The sequence below is a fragment of the Lagopus leucura genome, unplaced genomic scaffold, assembly GCF_019238085.1.
Source record: "Lagopus leucura isolate 7727_CA_CO unplaced genomic scaffold, USGS_WTPT01 Super-Scaffold_100159, whole genome shotgun sequence".
Taxonomy (NCBI): Eukaryota; Metazoa; Chordata; class Aves; order Galliformes; family Phasianidae; genus Lagopus; species Lagopus leucura.
This window is the reverse complement of record NW_024962335.1, coordinates 16,233,122-16,252,720: the sequence shown is the minus strand read 5'-3', so window position 1 is coordinate 16,252,720 and position 19,599 is coordinate 16,233,122. Positions and strand designations below refer to the sequence as shown.

General features: G+C 41.2%; 1 protein-coding gene across 1 annotated transcript in view; it reads right to left on the bottom strand.

Annotated features, from left to right (window-relative positions):
* ALDH1L2 (aldehyde dehydrogenase 1 family member L2) overlaps nt 1-12,330 on the bottom strand; it is a 29,407-nt gene extending 17,077 nt beyond the window's left edge. The window contains exons 1-4 of the mRNA XM_042889376.1: nt 12,222-12,330; nt 6,133-6,274; nt 3,726-3,960; nt 429-594 (exon numbers count right to left, since the gene is read on the bottom strand). Coding sequence (XP_042745310.1) covers nt 429-594; nt 3,726-3,960; nt 6,133-6,274; nt 12,222-12,272 — 594 coding nt within the window. The 5' untranslated portion in view covers nt 12,273-12,330. The remainder of the gene's footprint in view (nt 1-428; nt 595-3,725; nt 3,961-6,132; nt 6,275-12,221) is intronic.
* Nucleotides 12,331-19,599: the final 7,269 nt, after the last annotated feature.

Sequence of the window (19,599 nt, the reverse complement as noted above, 5' to 3'; positions counted from 1 at the left end):
CTTCAGAATATGATGGGAGTACCTAGTCACCACACATACAGCAGCTGCCGGAATTAAGCAGGACCAGAGTTTAGGTAAGGACAGAATGTGGCTCTGTACCTTTGCATTCCTTTGCATTCATCTCTTTCCCCTTTCTTTCTGCAAAGAAAGTTATTTCTATACACTCAGGACAAACCTGAACTCTTGTCTTCTGCAGAAACAGGATATGCTCTGCCCACTGTCAGCAACAAATATTCTGAGGCCACCTCCTCAGCTGTTGTAAAGCAATAGAGTTCCTGTGAAGTTTAGAATTCATCTGAGCACCACAATCTCTCTCCCCAAATGTAACCATCTAGTCCATATTTCCCTTTTTTTTTTTTTTTTTGTCGTTTCAAACTCCAGCAGATGCTATTCTTTTCTTATAAAATGTTTAGTACAGGTAAACATACCATAGCCTTTACTCCTTCTGGGAAGAGAAACCGGTTATACAGATCATCCACAGTATCATTTTGGCCAACATCACATTCTCGCTGCAGAAGTATTGGTCCAGTGTCCAAACCATCATCAGCCCAAAAAATTGTAAATCCTGCTTTCTTATCTCCTTGAATTAAAGTCCTGGAGGTAAAAGAAGCCTTACAGTAAATAGAGAAAATGTGAAAGCAGCCAGGGATATCCATGTATGTGTTACACATTCATTTGCTTTATGTAGATAGAAGATCCCAACTGTCTTTATCACCAGTTTCATTGCTCATTTCATAGTCAAGTACCCAGACCTTTGATACTGTATATATATTTTTCACAAAGTGACATAAGAAAGGCTGCAGCTGAATCCAGAGTGCCCATCACAGTCATTGTGCTATTTAAAATGCATCATCAGTGGCTTAAATGTATAGAGCAGAAAGTGTGCAATAGCTGTGTGTGTTTGAAAGATGGAAGCATCTAAACAGTCTAAATAATTCCTAATTGTTTATTGTAATTAGCTAAGCTTCACAGCTTATCTGTAGGTCAGCAAAAGAAGCACACTTGTCTCACAGCTGAAAAAGAGCTAAACCAACAGTGGAAAATGGTGGACACTTAGCAAAATACTAATACACAATTGTTTAAGGAAAAAATATCGGGGGAATTTATATCCAGTCAGATTCTCAGCTGGTCTGCATGAACATAGCACTGGTTATACAGCAGATCTATACTAATTTACATCAACTCAGGATTTGTTTCTGAATTTGAAGGGAAATCCAGCCAGATAGATTTTCCACTTGTCCCTTGGAGATGCAGGTACTTCAGAATGATGGAAAGTCAAAGTGCTTAAGGGAGCACCCAGAAGTGTCTGTGTGCAAACATTCATACCATTTTTGTAAGACATAAGACATATGTAAGTATTCCTTTGGCAGTCCATGTTGTGAGAGGATCATCTGAAATCTGGCTTATATATTTGAAAATTCACTGTATGAACACTGAAAACTACATTATTAAAAGCATGCATTTGTGTAGAAAGAGGGGCAAACTCTGAAGACAGTTGGGGGAGTTAGTAGTTCAAATAAAAGTGAAACAGATAACAGATCCTCCACACATTGAAGCAGCATCTCATCTGTTTTATATTATCTGGAAATACAGAATGATCACCCTAATGCATGTCCTCAGCATTGCTCTGGCAGAGAAGAAAGTACTGTGGAAAAACATCTCTGATGCTGAGCAGACAACAGGATGAGAACTCCTGAGAACTCCTTCTTCTGTGCACCATCTCCAAGCTCCCTCCAAGCAGATGGCTGCTGATAACAAAGTGGCAGCAGCTGGAAGAGGCTGTAAAGAATGGAGTGAGGAACCCTCAGAGATTCAGGACCTTTGCCTGTAACAGATGCCTCTTAGACATGCCTCGTTCCCACTGGTTTTCTCAGTCATGGTGTTTGTGTGGGAAAAGGGTCTGCCACAGCTCATGGGCTGCAGCCACAACAGATGGAAGAAACTGTAACAAGAGTAAGGGGTGTAAAGCTGAAACATGAGAGTCATCAGAAAAGGCCAAACTAAAGTTAAATTCTAGCATAGTTAAAAGGTCTTACAAGAACAGCCTTTATCTGCAAAGGGCAAAAGCAGATGCTTACAGAATGAATATGTAAAATAAGGCAAGACTTGGTGACAGACCACTGGGATACATTCCTGATTCCGGAAATGTTTACCTTAGGAACTTACTGAAAGATAGTTGATGTCTGTATCTACACCTTCCTGTGGAACAGATCTTAATGAACCCTTTCTCCAAGAAAACTTCTTTCTTGACCTCTCTCTCTAGATGAACAGTTCCACAGGTTAATAACTGACAGAAAGGAGAGAAGTACTTCATTTATTCAAATTCTACCATCTGATCTCTTTGTTGGCTGCCTCCTCACTTTGATTAAGAAAGAATGAGCAATCACTCCCTATTCACTTTCCCATGTCTTTCACGAATTTTTATACTGCTGACATATTTCCTTCCCAGTGACCTGTTTCCCACTTTGAAGACTCTTAGACTTATCTGCCATCATGTAGAAGTTGGTCTATACCAAGATTTTTCTGAGGCATTTCTACTTCCTTCATGCACTAAGATCCTTCCCATGGTCTGTTTTCTGAACAACAACTTAGATTTTACTGCTTATACAAAGTCAGCTTTTTTCCTCTTATGTATCATTACCTTATGTCTTTTTAACTTCAAATTTTACCTCCTGTTTTCTGGATCTTAATTTACTCACCTACGTATTGTAGTAACACCTTAAGCTCCTTCACCTGGAATACCAATATATGTCTTCTGCTATGCCATATTTTTTGCTTAGCACCTTTTAATATCAAACACCTACATAACTCTACGTACCTCCCACCTTTAGCACATTTGAGAAAATAGCTGTTATTCAATTTCGTGCCTTAAAAGCTGGCCCTTTATATGTTTTACAGATTTGGTGCTTTTTCTTATTTTACTTCTTTGGAGAGAAATGCCATTTTCTGAAGGATTTCCTTGCATCTCTAATGGTCTCCTTTACTCTCCATTCAAGTACTCTTTTCAAGTACTTCAGCTTAGCTTTTTTTTTCACTGTGGGTCATTCTTCAAAAAACAAAACATGCTTTTGCTTTGAATTTACAGCATTAATTTTTTAGATAATCATCATGACACCTGCAAGAGTCTTTTTTTTTTTTAAATATATTTAGGCAATTTCTCTTTGAATTTAAACATAATGATATGGACATTTCTTCTGACATAGGAATGTTACATCAGAATCCACTGTGCTCATTACTGTAGTTTAGTTCTGTCAAAGTAACATTTTCAATCTAGTCTTGTGCATTGCACAGGATGATAGAAGTTTTTCTTCTTATGGATTCTTTCATCTCTTTCTTTCCCTTCTGTGAAGTCTTAGACTCTTCATGAAGCCCTGTTGTGACAGTTACCTATTGTTTGAAGGGGACTAGCTGAAAGGGTATCATCCTGCCTATGGAAACTACATATTGCTGATATACCCGTGTGAGTAAAATACACAAATCCACAGACCATACCACTGATCTTCTAGGAATAACAGCCACACTTGTGGTGGAAATAATATTGAGTCTCTGGTATGAAGTGGAGTCCATGATCCAAATACTCAGCTGCTTCGGAGAAGTTGTTTCAGAGCAGTTGCAAGGCAACAGAACTGTGTCAATGTTTACATAAATAATGGATTTGGCCCAACATCCTAACAGAAACATTAAAACTACACTGTAGTTCTGATGAACAACAGGCAAAAGCTTACCAGTTGATTGCAGAAGCTCCTCGGTGGCGTGGTAGGATGGATGGATGGTAAATAATTGAGCCATGTTTTGGGCAGTCAATGACATCCATTGGGATGAACTGTGTACAGAATGGAAGGACATTTAGCTCTGCTCCAACCGATTTGTAGGCTGCAATTACTTCCTGGATAGGTTTGCCTTTAGTTCTCCATCTGGGAAATTTAAAAACAGGAGTGCCGTCCTTCTCTGCTGCCAGTGCTGAGGGACAAAAATATATGCTTCTTTAATTCACATTTTGTGTTAAAAATTCAAACTGAAATAAGTTTTATACGACAACCCAGATAGTGAAATGTACTACAGATAGCCCTTTGTACTGTTCTGTATGCTACTTAAATAAAACTTTACACTTGGATAAATTTGATTAATTATGTCATTGATTCTCATTACTATAGCTTGGGCCATTCTCAACTTTAATTTTGCTCTCATGGCTTGTTAGTAAGAGTGATGAATGCCACTGAATATTAAATTACACTTCATTTACTGTCTGCTCATTACATTTGCCTGCAACTTGTTTAGCACAGCTTAATTTTACCTTTCACATTTGTATTTGATTACAAATATGTGCCTGTGTCAGCAGCAATTTACCATTTGGCTCAAATAATTACAGATGCTAGAAGCCTTCAGTCATTTCTTCAATATTCTGTTTACTGATGCTTTCTGGATATGCTCCCATTTATCTGTGAGAGACACAGCTATACCAAGAATTTAGCTCAAGGGTGAGAAAAAGCAACTGCATTATTGCAGACAGAATCTTCAGATGTTTGATAAATTCCACTGAACATCTGCTTAACAAACCATCACAGAAAAGATGGTAGAGTCAAACTCTACAGCTGTTGAGCTGAATCTGTAATAGGAAGAAAAGGGAATACAGAAAATTCACTTAATTTAACTCCTATTTCTAAACACTTTTTGGATTTCCGTCCTCTTTTTCATTTCTAGAATTGAATTTTGAGTTTGACCTGAAACATCATTAGCCTATTAACATAGGTCCTAAGTAAATACTTAATGAAGTATCATTCCACACAGTGCTTTGCAAGCTAGCATGCACTAGAATTGCTTTTAGAAATAAAAATCATAGCTGACTGAGGATACAGAAACAGTAAAAAATTTCACTTGCGACTTAAGTTGTTTGGATCATCAGAAAGTAAAAAAAAAGAAAGAAGTCTTAGGAAAGCAGCAAACATTCTACAGCTCAATTAAAATGGTCATGATGGAAATCAGCCAAAGATTTGTTGAGTCACATCTGCTAGTATAAAAACTGTATAATAATAGTTTCTATAATGCAACCAACTGTTACGGTATACTTCCAGAGCTGGACAGACACACTGTCTTTTTCTAAACCAATAAATATCTCCTATAATTTTTCCAGTGTATGATAACTCTTTCAATGAGGTCACAGAAAGCAACAAACTTGAGAGCCGTTGGGAATGCCACAGAACAAGTAAGAAAAATCTACGTTTGATTCTTCCCTCATTCTATAAAAACATGTCAGGACCCGAACAGATCAGAAAAAGAGACACTTGAGACAGGTCATGGAATGTAGTTTTAATTTCTGTTAATTCATACAGGTAAGTTCTTCTTTGGCACTTGTTAATCCTATTAACTCACCATTTTTGTGGCACTGAAAAATAAGAGAAAGTTACAATTCAGATAATGGCTACAAAGCAGCTTCTTCACCACGCTATTTTCTGCTGTATGAGTTCAATTCTGAATATCTCTTAGAAAGTTTCCAAAATCTTGGCAATGTAAAAAAGAAGAGCAAAGCCTCTTTTACTCTTTCCAGTGAGTTTTCCTTAGTCTAAATGGAAGATAAATGGGTTCTGCAGATATACTGCTGCATACAAACTTGTCAGAAAGAGCAGAAAGCCAAGAATAAACAGGCTTGGCTCCAAGACTTGAGTGCCCCAGACAGCACCATGGAACAGGTGACAGACATTTGTGCTTGTGTGCAGGCTCAGCAGCTATTTGCTAATACATCCTGTCAAGTCAGGAGCTAATCAAGACTAATGGACTGTTCCTCAAACTTACTTTTACATCTTTGATTATTATTAAGATACAGATCTAGTTCAGGATGGTACTTCTAGGTAGACATTCAAATAAGGTACCCAGAATAATTTATTTTATAAGAAAATATCGTAGCATATGGCCCTGCATAGCTAGAAACAATTTTTAAATGCTCACTAATTAACAAAGTGTTAAACCAGCTCTGGGACTTGTGTATTCATTTAAGCATAGTTCTTGTGCTGAACCCAATGTATCAAAGGCAATATATGTAATACATGCATATGTAAGTCACTCCCATGCAGACATCTCAGAGCAAGGCAAGTTCTGTATGCCTGTAATGTCAGCATTTAGATTAAGTACACTTACCCAAAGGATCAGCTTGTCCATTCTTGTCAGGCACTGTGAAAACTCCCACAACTTTATGGCCCTCTTTCCTCAGCTTGTTATAAACCTCTTGTCCAAAAATGCTTTGACCTATAAGGGCTAGCTTTAGCTTATGCTGGTATGCCTGATCAAAAGAATTAAAACAAACCATGTTATAGGATATATAGTATTTATGTTGCTGCTTATGTTTCTCTTTTGCTCTTTCAGCATTATTTTTAATTTAAAGTGAAATAATCTTTTTTCATTTGAAGGAAAAGCAATCAGTTTTTTAGATAAGCAATAGGCAATGTGTAGTTCTGTGAGACCACACTGAGCATAAAGTATCAGCAGATACTACGTTTATGTATATTGGTTTCCCATAATTTTCATTAGACAGACACACTGCTTGCTACAAGAGGTATAACAGGCTCCATTATCTTACTCCTGGACATAAGATATGATATTAAATGAAACAATACTTTTGAAAACATTAAAAACATTTTCTCTTGGCATAACATTGGTGCCTGGAGCATGCCCTCTAAATCCCTTTAATTAAATGGTGGCGTATAATTTGTTGTTAACATGGATACACAAAGAAGACAAGCTCATGTTGTTCCTACCAAGTTAAAGGTAGTGATCATTCATTCAATCTTCCTACAAGGGAACACTGCTACTCAGTGCCTTTGCTGGACTTCCCAGCCTTCTGTGTCTGCTTCTAAGTTCAGTGGATACAAGCTTTCAAGCTTCTTCAGACTGAGCAGATGCCAATAGCTGCCCCACCTTTTGATTTTTAGGGGAGTGAGAATAATGACACTACGTGGTATCAGAAAATCACTTACTGCTGCTTTACTTAAGCTCTCAAACCCTGAGAAAAGTACTAACTCCTTTAGACTCCTCAAAATCTGAAGAGCAGTCTTCTGCAGAATACCAGCTTTGAGGACATTGATTTCCCTTTTTTCCTTCCAGGAAAACATGCCAGCTGGAGCACAGCATATGTTTTCTGGGCAGGATGTAGTACTTGTATGAACAGGAAAGGCAGGGAGAAGTGGCCCAGATTCAGTGAATCTGCTCCAACTTTGAAACTGCTCCAAGATTAATAGAATTTTACTGTGAACACTACAAGTACACTGGGATGCTCTTCAAATAACCCAAGATCTTGTAGAACCACAAAATCATCCAGATTGGAAAAGACCTTCCAGATTCAAGTCCAATATGTACCTACGAATACCAATATCTGACCTATGAAATCCCATCACTAAGCCTCAGTGCCTCCTTCAGTGCCACGTCCACAATCCTACAATCCTCCTCACATATGCCTCCTCGCTTCCTTCCTGAAGAAGTCTTCCTGAGGGTACTGAGATAGGTGGACACTGACCTAACAAAACACGCCTAATTCTTAACTGATTCACAGATCTAGTTCATTGCACTGCCATGAGCCCTAATGCAGGTCCAGCAGGGTACAAGAATGAGCAGAGGGTGGGATTGCCCCTGCAAGCACTTCCTTTGCATTTTTCAACCTTTAAAAAACAAACAGACCTGGCAACGAAGGAAAGGTTCACATAAACAAAAAGGCTTGCCTTCCCCAGAGCTGAATAGGACAGAAACTTCTTCTAGACCCAGACTATTAAAGACTCAGACTTCTTGGGAGGCCCCTGAATGAAAGGTGGAATATAAATCCACATCCTCACCTTCATCCTAACTTTCATCTTTCCCAAATGGACTTCGACTGCCTTTCTTTCCTGAATGACACACTGGATGCCACAAGCTCAGAAGCATAAATAGGAACCAACTATCAACTCTTCATCAACATTTTCAAAGGATAGATAACAGGACAATGGGAAATGGCTTTAACTTGAAGGATTTAGGTTGGATGTCAGGGGAAGTTCTTTACAGAGAGAGTGGTGAGGTGCTGGCACAGGCTGTCCAGGGAGGTTGTGGATGCCCCATCCCTAGAGGCGTTCAAGGCCAGGTTGGATGGGGCCCTGGGCAGCCTGGTCTAGTATTAAATGGGGAGCTTGGTGGCCCTGCCTGTGGCAGGGGGGTTGGAGATTCATGATTCTGTGAATCAAAGCACTGAATATTTTAACCACTGGTATTTGTGCTGTATGTTGACACACGTTTTTCTTCTCCTTCCTCTCTTCCCTTTCTTATGGAGTCTGGGACATGAGGATCCTTGACAAAATGGGTTATTGACTGAATGCTAAACGGTCTGGACTGCCCATCAGATCATATGACAAATGTCCTGAGAAACAGATTACTCAAAACCACAGTCCATTTCATCACAATTCATTTCACAGTTGAAATACTGTGGATGAATCTTGATGTTTTCAAGCTTTAGTTTTAGTTCTGCAGATGGCCTCAGAGAAAGAGCATTACAAAATAGAAGGTTCCACTACAGGAACGCTGAAGCAAGCTTGTTATTTTATGCATACTGTTTTTATGTAAAGCAGTAGGCAATAACTGTTTGTCCAAAGGCAGTATTTTCTATCAGAACGAAGCTCCATGGCCAAACTTCTCTGTATTACAGCATTAGTCAGCTTGCTTGCAATCGAAGCAGTACTAAATAATTACAAAGGTGAACATAACTTGGGCTGCTGCAAGATTAGATTTTTATGACTGGATGGTGGAAATCCTTTGCGAGACCAGTAATACTGGTGCTCCTAACCAAAGCTGCACTGTTGCTAGTTATGCTTAAAATACATCCACTATCTCAATGACATTAGTAAAGACAAGTCCCTGTTGTGAATTTAATCTAGTAAGGCTCTGTGGATACAAGTAGATTGTATAACCAATGTTTTTATGACCAATATTTTTACTTTTACAGCAGAAACACTGCTGCCTTATCAAAATCAGTCATCAGATTTTCGTAATTGTTTAATTATTTTAAGTACACCAGGGGAAATACATGGGGAAAGATAAATGTGCTGGCTCACTGAACATGCTTGGCATGGAAATCCTTTGATCTCTGTACAGAGCCAATTTAAAGTGGGAACCCAACCAGTACAATGAAGAAATACTGAAGATAGTCCAGATATGAGTTACTTCTACTCTCGTCCTTCTGTTAACATCTCTCAGTAAGAACACAAGACTGAAAGTGTTCTGCTTAGTTAAAATCCAGTCCTATGCCATCACAAGTGATCATGTAATACAATTGCTTTTACAGATTTATCCAACGTCCATTCTAAATTACTTTTCAAGTACTTGCTGCTGTACTCTACTACTTTTTTGATATTCAGCAATCTTCTTTGAAATTTACAGTCCAAATTTACCATCACTTTAAGAGCTACTTTCTCTCCTCTTATTCACAAAGTGTTACATATAGCATTGCTGTTTATCTTGCTCCAAAGCTTCTGCTCTGAACAGTTTTTCTTGTATTCCCTCATAGCATAATGCTAAACTTAACTCTTAGTTCATGTTTCTCTGTGAAGAAGTCTGGCTATCATATTACATGGAACTCTGTATCAGTTCCAGTTCCAAATCACGAGTTGCCGTAAATCAGTATCTTTTCCTTATGTTAAGTAAGTTATACTAGCTTAGTTCACATTAATTGTGGAGCTGAGTCAACAAATGGTAACAAGTAAAGAGAGGACTATGTTCTATGAAGGACTGAGGAGTTAAGAATGTAGATGGGCTCAGAAAGTTCCATTTCTTAATGGCACTGCACAAAACGATCAGCGTGGCAAGAAATCAACTCTGGTGTCTCATGTGCATAGAAAGCTACTCAGATGGAGACCTAATTCAACTGCAGAATGGATCTTTCAACTGTTGATTCTTCAGTTACTTCTCCAACAAGTGGTACATGTGTACTGTGTGACTGTTATTAGCACCTGGCTTAGATGTGGCAGTTTGCTTGTCTCACCATAACACATGCTTTGTCATCAGCAGAAAGCAGGAGCCAAACTCACAAGTCTGTTGGGTTCTGTGGGAGAAATCCCGTATGTGGAAGGACTTGCAAGTTCAGACCACAAATTCAGTCCTTCATTTTTTTGTCTTATTTGAAAAATGACAATTGATTCACTGCAGAAAATCTAAGAGCCAGCTCCTACCTTACTTTGGAAACTCTCCTCAAGAATTTCTACCTAAGATGAGTCAGACCAGTGAAAGTGGGAAATCCTTCTTGAAGAAGTAGGTATGAACAAAACACCCAGTTAAAATGGAAAGTAGTACAAACTTACATGGAAATAAAAAATAGTTTGGTGTTTTCTTTCTTATGGAAATGGCATATCTGCGGCAGGATACCATCAGTGCCACTCAGCATAAAGCTGTAGAAAGGAGGTCTTTAAAGAACACCGAAACAATGCTATTGAATAAAGTGATGGACGGGTACCAGAGCATTATCACTGGCACATCCAAAGAACAAACTTATCACTGTTTCTGTCAGTGATGTTAAGAGTTACATTGGATTTTGTTTGCAGTTGTCTGGCTCACTGTGGATATATGATATTCATCAACAGACACTCCTTTTCATGGGAAAATTAATGGTCATATATAATCGCAGTGCACTTCTTGTTTTATTCCTGCAAGGATGCCCAATTCCTACTTATGAGAAACAATGGAGCCCAGGCGGTTTGGAGAGATCTGGTCTTTCTCTTGTTAGTTAAGCAGTCACAGGATAACGAGGTTAATATGACAGTGCTCTCAAAAGATAAGCTGCTGCTCACTCTACTGTAACTCAGTTGGTTTTGAGTTCAACACTGCATAGAGAAGCAGCCAAACAAAATCCAGTGACTACTCTCAACTCTTTGAAAAGATAGATAACAGCAGGACAAGGGGAAATGGCTTTAACTTGAGGGAGGGAAGATTTAGGTCGGGGGAAGTTCTTTACAGGGTGAGCTAGAACAGGCTGCCCAGAGAGGTTGTGGCTGCCCCATCCCTGGAGGTGTTCAAGACCAGATTGGATGGGGCCCTGGGCAGCCTGATCTGATATTCAATGTGGAGGTTGGTGGCCTTGCATGTGGCCGGGGGGTTGGAGATTCATGATCCTTGAGGACCCTTCCAATCCTGGCCATTCTGTGATTCTATGATTCTGTGATATTCTGTCAAACTGTTCTTCCTAACAAGGGAGTCAAGTCCAAGAGTTACACATTCTTCTTTCCTTTCTAATGCTACAAAACTTTTGCTGGTAAGAATATTTATTTCATAGTTAAAAATCATTTTCTGCTGCTGCTTCTCATACATGGGCATATACATAGGTCTTACCTGTAATGAGTTATCAATTTCTAATCAAATTTATTGAAGGTGAATGCTGAATAACTGCTACTCTGACTGTGAAGCTACCAAGAACACTGCAATATTTTATTTATTCTCTACCAGGATGTAGCAAAGCTAGTAAATATTTCAATATGCTGCATCTTTTCAAAGATGAATTTAAAATTGTGCCTCCTTTGAAAAGCAGTGCTGTATCAGGATTTGTGCTAAATTCCAGTGCCTCCAAATAGAATCCAAGCATAGGGTCCCCCTCCCTCCCATTAGACATCTGTGGGCTCACAGCAGTTATTTACTCTTATCTGTTGCCCCCACTGACTGCATTTCGTGTTCAATCTCTTTATTCTGACCTTTCCATGCAAAGCCCTTGGCATTAGTTCCTTGCACTAAACTGAGCCAGCATAACACAGTGCTCTTTAGGAAAGCAGAAGCATTCTCCCAGCCTCAGCTTGCCAGACTCAAGCATCTGGACAATGCGGATCGGGCAGGGCACTTCAAGGCACTTGTACGGTCTAATATATGGAGGAGGAAAAAGAGAACAGCTCGGAACAAGCACTCGGAACCAAAAATCTGATGCAGGGGCCGCGGAGGCACTTAGGCTGTGAGGCAGAACCAGACGGGCTCGGGAGCAGCTCCACACCCGGGGGGAGACGGCATCCACAGGCCCCCACCATGCCGGGCCCGGGGCCGACCGGCTCCTTCCAGCCGCATCCCCGCGGCGCCCATTTGATGACCGCGGGCCGGGCAGGATGCTGCGCCGGTGCCTCAAGAAACCTCTCGCCCTCCCCGCGCCCGTACGCGCCTTACAATCCCCCCCCGACCCCGGCCCGCCTGCCTCGGCTCGGTTCGGCCCGGCCCCGTCCGTCGACGTTTAGCGCCCCGCTCACCGCGGAGCTCGTGCAGAAGGTCCGCAACAGGCGCGGGGCTGCCCGCAACATCTTGCGGTGCGCGGTCGGGCGAGCGATGCGCCCACCCGGCGGAGCGCCTCGTCTGACGCAACCCGCGCCTATGGCGCCCGATCAAATCCTGCGGCTGCGCCGCGGCGGCGCGGCCCCGCCCGGGGTGCGACGTGGCGGCGGAATGGCAGCCCCGCGCTTGCCGCCACTGCCCCGGCAGCAGCGGGAAGCCGCCAGGGGCACCGCCATGCTGGGCCCTGCGGGGAGGCGAGGGGTTCCGTGTCGTTCTCAAGCCGTAACAACAACGTCTTGTTGCGGGTAGAATCCTGGAATCGTTAAGGTAGGAAGTCACCCTGTAAGATCATGTAGTCCTACCTTCAGCCCATCCCCACCGTGCTCACTAACCACATCCACACGGTTCTTGAACACAACCGCGGATGGTGACTCCACCACCTCCCCGGACAGCCTGTGCCATTGCAGTACTACCCTTTCTGAGAAGAAATTTTTCCTAATATTCAACCTGATCCTCCCCTGGTGAAACTTGAGGCCATTTCCTCTTATCCTAATACTGTGACCTGGGAGAAGAGGCTGACCCCTACCTCACCACAATCTCAGGTTTTTGTAGAGAGAGATAAGGTCTGCCCTGAGCTTCTCTTCTCCAGACGGAACAACCCCAGTTCCTTCAGCTGCTCCCCATTAGACTTGTGCTCCAGATCCCTTACAGCTTTCTTGCCCTTTTCACGTTCCAGGGCCTCAATGTCTTTCTTGTGGTGAGGGGCCCAAAACTGAACACGGCACTCAAGATGCAACCTCACCAGTGCTGAGTACATGGGAATGATCACTTCCCCGCTCCTGCTGGCTGCACTGCTGCTTTCTGCTACAAGCCAGGATGCCATTGGCTGCCTTGGCCACCTGGGCACACTGCTGGCTCATGTTCAACCAGCTGTCCACTAACACCCCCAGACCCTTTTCTTCTGCCCCAAGCCTGTAGCAATGCATGGGGCTGTTGTGACCGAAGTGCAGGACTTGACATTTGGTTCTGTTGAAGCCCATACAATTGGCCTCAGCCCATTGATCCAGCCTGCCCAGATCCCTCTGTAGGGCCTTCCTACCTTCAAGCAGATCAACGCTTCCTCCCAGCTTGTCGTCATCTGCAAATTTAGTGTGCACTCAATCCCCTCATTAAGATCATCAAGAAAGATATTAAGCAGGACTGCTCCTAGTACAGACCCATGAGGAACACCACTTGATGCCTTCATTCAGAGTATGTGGTGACTTACTAGATGATGGGACAGTCAACTGAAGGAATTAAGTTCTTTTGAGATACTGAAAACTGAATTGGCTAAACTAGCAGAATTCATCAAAAAGTCCCACTGTAAGGAGGAATGTGCTTATACAAGTGATTCCTTTTCTAGTATCTGTGGCCCAAAGGTTAAAAAGAATGATGTGCAGTAAGTCTAGAACAAGTTATGCAAATTCCAAACAACAGAGTATAAAGAACTTTTACTGTAAACGCTGGCATGAAAAACACTTCCATACTGTGAAGTTTGGAACTGAATTCAAACACTACCAACGTTTATGAGATTCCAGATCTTGGTTCATGGTCCCAAATCCTCTCCAACTACACCACCATTCACCTGGCATTTAGCAGCTGACATGTAGCCTTACGGCAAAATACCTTGTATTCTTAGATAAGCAATTTGTAATGACTTATGGCTGTATTCCTTACACCCCCACAGCACAAATACAACAATTCATGCAGAATACACTAGGACCTTAATTAGTTGGCACATCTTGGTCTCCAAAACACAATGCCAAACCCACTGAGCCTATATCTCCATTTACCATGGCTTTACTCCACGAACTATTAAAATGTTGGGTGACAAAAAGGAAAAATCACTGGAGAAGGTGTCCCTTGTCAGTGGAATCACAGTATAAAGAATAGCAGGGCAGTAGGGTTCAAGACCTACTTTAGATTTTGTAGTAATGAAGAGGGAAAAGACAGGGAGAAGAAGGTTTGAAATCACATACAAGGATGGTATCTGCATACCATCTGCTTCTTTCTTGTGATCAGAGTTGATTAACTCAAACACCAGAGCTTTTAAAACCTGCTTAGTAAATTGACCATGTAGAATTTCAGAGATCAGTATAAACATTCATAGCCAATTCACAAGGATTTTGTTTTGTCACCTGGAAAATGACTACATTGTCCTGTCTCAGAATGAGCAATAGTAGCTTGCAAATTATCAAAGTTTCTTGTTAATCCAGGGAAGGATCCTAGCTCTGATAATACCAGTTGTAGATTTTTGCAATTGATTTGGAACACATTTTAAACACTGAGTTTTCTTCTCTTGATTTCTTCCAGTTTTGCTTCCTGGTTCTTAAAGCCAAAATTTAACTTTGAAAAAAATTGCTATTATCCTCAGTAAGATTTCCAGCATGGTCTTCCCCCCTAACCCAATTATTTCCATTACCTACTTTTCTAGAGAAATATGTCAGCAAGGGGCACAAACAAAAAGAGTGATATGTATAAAAACGTGACACACAAATATTATTCCTAAGTTAAACTTCTTTGTTCAACAGCACACTTACAAAGCAAAACGTGGTTGTATGTGCAGAAATGCACACAGCAGCTGTTAAACCAAATCCAGATGAGCATAATATGATTTCTATCATGAAGAAGTTACTCTGCTTTGAGAGTGTCTTTAAAGATATAATCAAGAATTGGCAAGACCATTGCAGAAGGCTGTGTTCCACAGTACATTGAGTATACACACGTACTGAACTGCCTGGGAAGCTGCTCAATCTTCCAGAATTTATTTTCTTTTGAAAATCATGCCCTGCGGGTCAATAATTGGCTAAACTAGCTTTGAACAGGCTTTTTGTAGTTGAAAATCAGCCTTGATGGGGCTTTTCATAATGAAGAAACATTTGGTCATAGTTCAGACTCACATTCCTCAGGAGTACTTTACAGTTCATCCAGTTTGAAACACTAAGTGGTTAAAAAAATAAATTGAGGCTGTGTACTGGTTATTCCCTAACTATGTTAATTGCATGACAAGTTTCAACTCAAATTTTGTACAGCAACAACTTTTCTTGTTTTGCCACTCACCAACACAGGAAGCTTCTATTTCTTCTTCTCTCTCTGCAACATTTATATACAAAACTTGATTTAATTTTTTCCCCCCCATTTCAGCCTTAAATTAATCTCAGGTTAGAAACTCATGTGGTTTCCAGTGAGGTTTTCACAGTTTACTAATACAGATTTTCTGTCATCTAGACAACCCCTTAAAACTGAACGCTTAACATTTCATGTTTCCAGAGTAACAAAACAGAGCATATATTAGGAGAAGAAAGGGAATTATTTTACTGATTTAAGCAGTAGAAAGAACTGTCATGTTCAGATGCCTTACTCATACATATTATCAGAAGTCTCTCAAATTCCATACAATAAGCTAGAAACTACTTTTGAATAAGTATTATCTTTGTGGATCACAGTCGTAAAGAGCAAGTCTCAGATAGTAAATATTTTCTCAGAATCTGGCTATAAAAACTGAGCAAGAACTATATTTTACTTAAGATATTCATAGAATTTAGCATTAAATGTTCCACAGATGAGGAATGTACAGCGTAGCTGGATTCCTGCAGATCCAGCAAGCCACATTCCTTCTCCTTTAAGTAATTACAATTATACTAATCTTGCTGAAGATGTGCCTGCATACACTAGAAGCAGTTTCTCTGAATGCATTTCACCATTAAAAAAAAAAAAAAAAAAAAAAGGCTCCTATTTGCATTGTTAAGGTTTCCACTAAGTACCAAAGGTCATAAAAATTCTGTGAAAAATGCCACACAACTGTATTGGTACAACCAGGAGTTGGAGTTTGTGATCCTCATGGGTGCCTTTCAACTTGGATGACTCTGTGGTTCTGTGTTTCAAAGGAAAAAAGAGTTCAGTACCTCACACAGTCAAGCCTGTGTTGTTTTACCAATTTATAGACAACTAGCCACTGCATAAATAAAACAGTCATAGTACCAAGCTAATTCTCCTGTGTTTTGGTTTTTAATCTCCCTCTAGTCTGTTCAAAATAAATGAATCCATTCTCAACCTCTTGAAATAATATTCAGACTTCCAAGAATGTCTGTGCTAAACAAAGTCTAAAGATTTTTCTGACTGCTGTAATTTCTAAAGATATTGACAGATACTTGAGCAATCTTAGCAACTTCTTATAAGACAGTAATAAATAAAAACTTCCTAGCACACATGAAAACCCTAAGTGTTACCTGACTTTCAGAAAAGATACTTACAAAATCTGTCAGTGTCCACTTCTGCGAACAGCATAAAGCCATTCAATGAGAATTGAGTACAGTAAATTTATCAATCAGGGCTGAGCTATGCTTGATTCACTTAAACAACAGGCTTCAGGATAAAATCCAAGTAAGAAGAAATAGAAATTGTAGCAGCAGCTGGGCTTGACCTCAGTGTTGGCAACAAACACACTGCCACCTAGCAAGGCACAAGAAAAACAATTAGTCTTTTAACTAATTGCATCATAAACGCCGTCATAAAATTTAACTGATGTACTTGTGTGATTTTTTTGGGTTATTAAGCCTCCTGCTTCTTTCTAAGAAATGCATTAGTTCTACAATTTTCATTCTCAAATACTTTACTTTTCCCATAATCAAAATAAGTCTTGCAATGGCTTATGGTATGGTTATCTTGGTGCAGCGTGGCCGCTGCAGAAACAAACCAGCTCTTAGTGTTGGTGATCTCACAGCCTTGCAATAGCTAGCCTGCTTCTTCAGTCAGTAGCTATTCCCTGAAGGTGGTACAAGGATACTCTTTTCTGAAACAAAACAAACCAACAAGAAACCAAAAACAAACAAACATATAAAAACTTTTAAAGTAGTCTGACAAACCATTTATGTGCAGTCTTCCACAGAAAGGAGCAGTATTTTGTTTCCACAACAAGTAGATGATTGTAGCAAAATTTTTCTACTGCTCTGCTTTTCAAAACTAAAGGACATACCTTGCCTTTGAATGCATGTATGGCTGCTCTACTGAGTACAGTAAAAGCTGCATCTATATGACTGTAGACAGAACGTGATCTTTGAAGTCAAGTATAAATTGTGATTTCATTTCGTGTGACACTTATGTCCCCAGAGGTACATGTATGCACTGCCAGCTGCCAACATCCTGCACAATTACATTACTGGGGAATTAAAAGCCCCATTTCAATAGCTCAACCTCACACAGAAGACTGTGAGTAGAGCAGATGTCCTTGGGCTCTGATCATAGAATCACAGAATCACAAAGGTTGGAAAAGCCTCTAAGATCATCTAGTCCTACTGCCAGGCCGCCCCCCCCCCCCATGCCCACTGACCTTGTCCCTCAGTGCCACATCCACACAGTTCTGGAACACCTCCAGGGATGGTGACTCCACCACCTCCCTCAGCAGCCTGTGCCACTGCAGCACCGCTCTTCCTAAGAAGAAAATTTTCATAATACTCAACCAGAGCCTTCCCTGGTGAAACTGTAGGCTACTTCCTCTAGTCCTGTTGGTGTTACCTGGAAGATGACGCCAAACCCCTCCTCACCGCAATTTCCTTTCAGGTCACTGTAGAGAAAGATAAGGTCTCCCCTGAGCCTCTTGTTCTCAAGACTGAAAAACCTCAGTTCCCTCAGCTGCTCCCTATTAATACTTGTATTCAAACTCCTCAACACTCCCAGATCTTCTTCCTTTACTCAGCTTTTCCAGCCACTCTGCCCCAAGCCTGTAGCAATACATGGGGCTGTTGTGACTGAAGTGCAGGACCCAGCACTTAGTCCTATTCAAGCCCATACAATTGGCCTCAGCCCATTGATCCAGCCTGCCCAGATGCCTGGGTAGGGCCTTCCTACTCTCAGGCAGATCAATGCTTCCTCCCAACTTGGTGTCATTTACAATATTAATCAGAACTGGGGAAAAAAAAAAAAAAAGATAAAAAAAGAAGATACTCTGAACACTTTTCATATGATTTCTCAAAAAATTGGTTTTGATCTCTTCTTTCCCAGATCTAGGCTGTGTAGGAATGGAATGTTGTTTCTGCGTTAGATATTAAAAAGGGGGAATTGATCTGAAGAAGTAGAGCAAAATGCGTTCGTATTTTGTAACTTGTCCTTAGAAATAGCTGATGTGAAAAAAGTAGGAATAGCATATATGTTAGTTAAACACTTTAGAAATACAGTTGCTGAATTGTGTGATTACTTCTTGCTCACAAAAGTGCAGTAGTTTCTAAATGTTCCAAATTGTATAGCTATAGTATTATGGACTAGAAAGCACATTGTGGGGCTGTTCTGCTTGGATAAGAGACCCTCAGCAAAAGAAAAACAGACTTCACAAACATCAAAGAAGCCAGGGCCTCCACACAAGGCTGGATTGCCTTGCTCTGTGGGTAGGCTGGGATGCAACAGGCAGACATCAAGATACTCTGCCCTATCCTCCTTCCAAGCTTATCTCCATGCAAGGACGAGCAGATGTCCAGAAACAATGACCGAATGTTGAATGAGCAAATATGAGGTTAACTAATTAGCGAGATTTGCTTAGCGAGCAAAAATTTATGGTTCGCCAGTATCTGTGTGTTTAGTTGAGTGTCAGGAAGATTGTGAACCTGAAGTACTCAGCCAACGAGGAGCCAGGGGAGAAAGAGAGAAGCGTCGAGTAATAGGGCATAAACGATGTAAGGCTGTTTTCTGCATGCTCTCCTGCGTGCAGGAGGCCCGCCACTGCAATCGCAAATAAAATCTGCTTGGTCAGAGATACCGGCCTGATAAATTGTTTGGATATTTCCAACAGCTGGTCTCTTGAAATGTGCTGTAATGAGCTAAAAACTCACCGACAAGACCAAGCATACCAGCCAGATCTTAGTTCCCTTTAAAATTAATCGATATGGCAAAGGACGGATTGCTTGTCTCCAGAAAACAAGTGCAGCAGTGCTATTTTCAGACTGGCTGCATTACAGAGCTAGCTTTAATGGACGATCTGCAATTACTGATCCATCTCTCCGTGGAGCTGCTATTTCTGTTGCTCTCAGCCCCATGAAATTGCTGATGCTCCCACATCGCTCTTCACAGCCATTTCCGTTTCTGCTGATAGCACAGACTGTGCTGACGTAAGGTCATCGCTGCGGGCACCGCAAGCGGCCCTAGTAGCACTTCCCCTGCCACGCTAAGCGCTTTTACTTCTTTTGTCCTCTAACTGACATTACCAGCGTCCCGAATGGGAGCGAGGCGGGGCTCACGTCACCGCCCACCCCTCCACCACCCCGCCTCCTCCCGGAGTCCCGTTTTCCCCCCCGCCCTCCGCCTCCATTTCCCAGAGTGCGGCGCGGA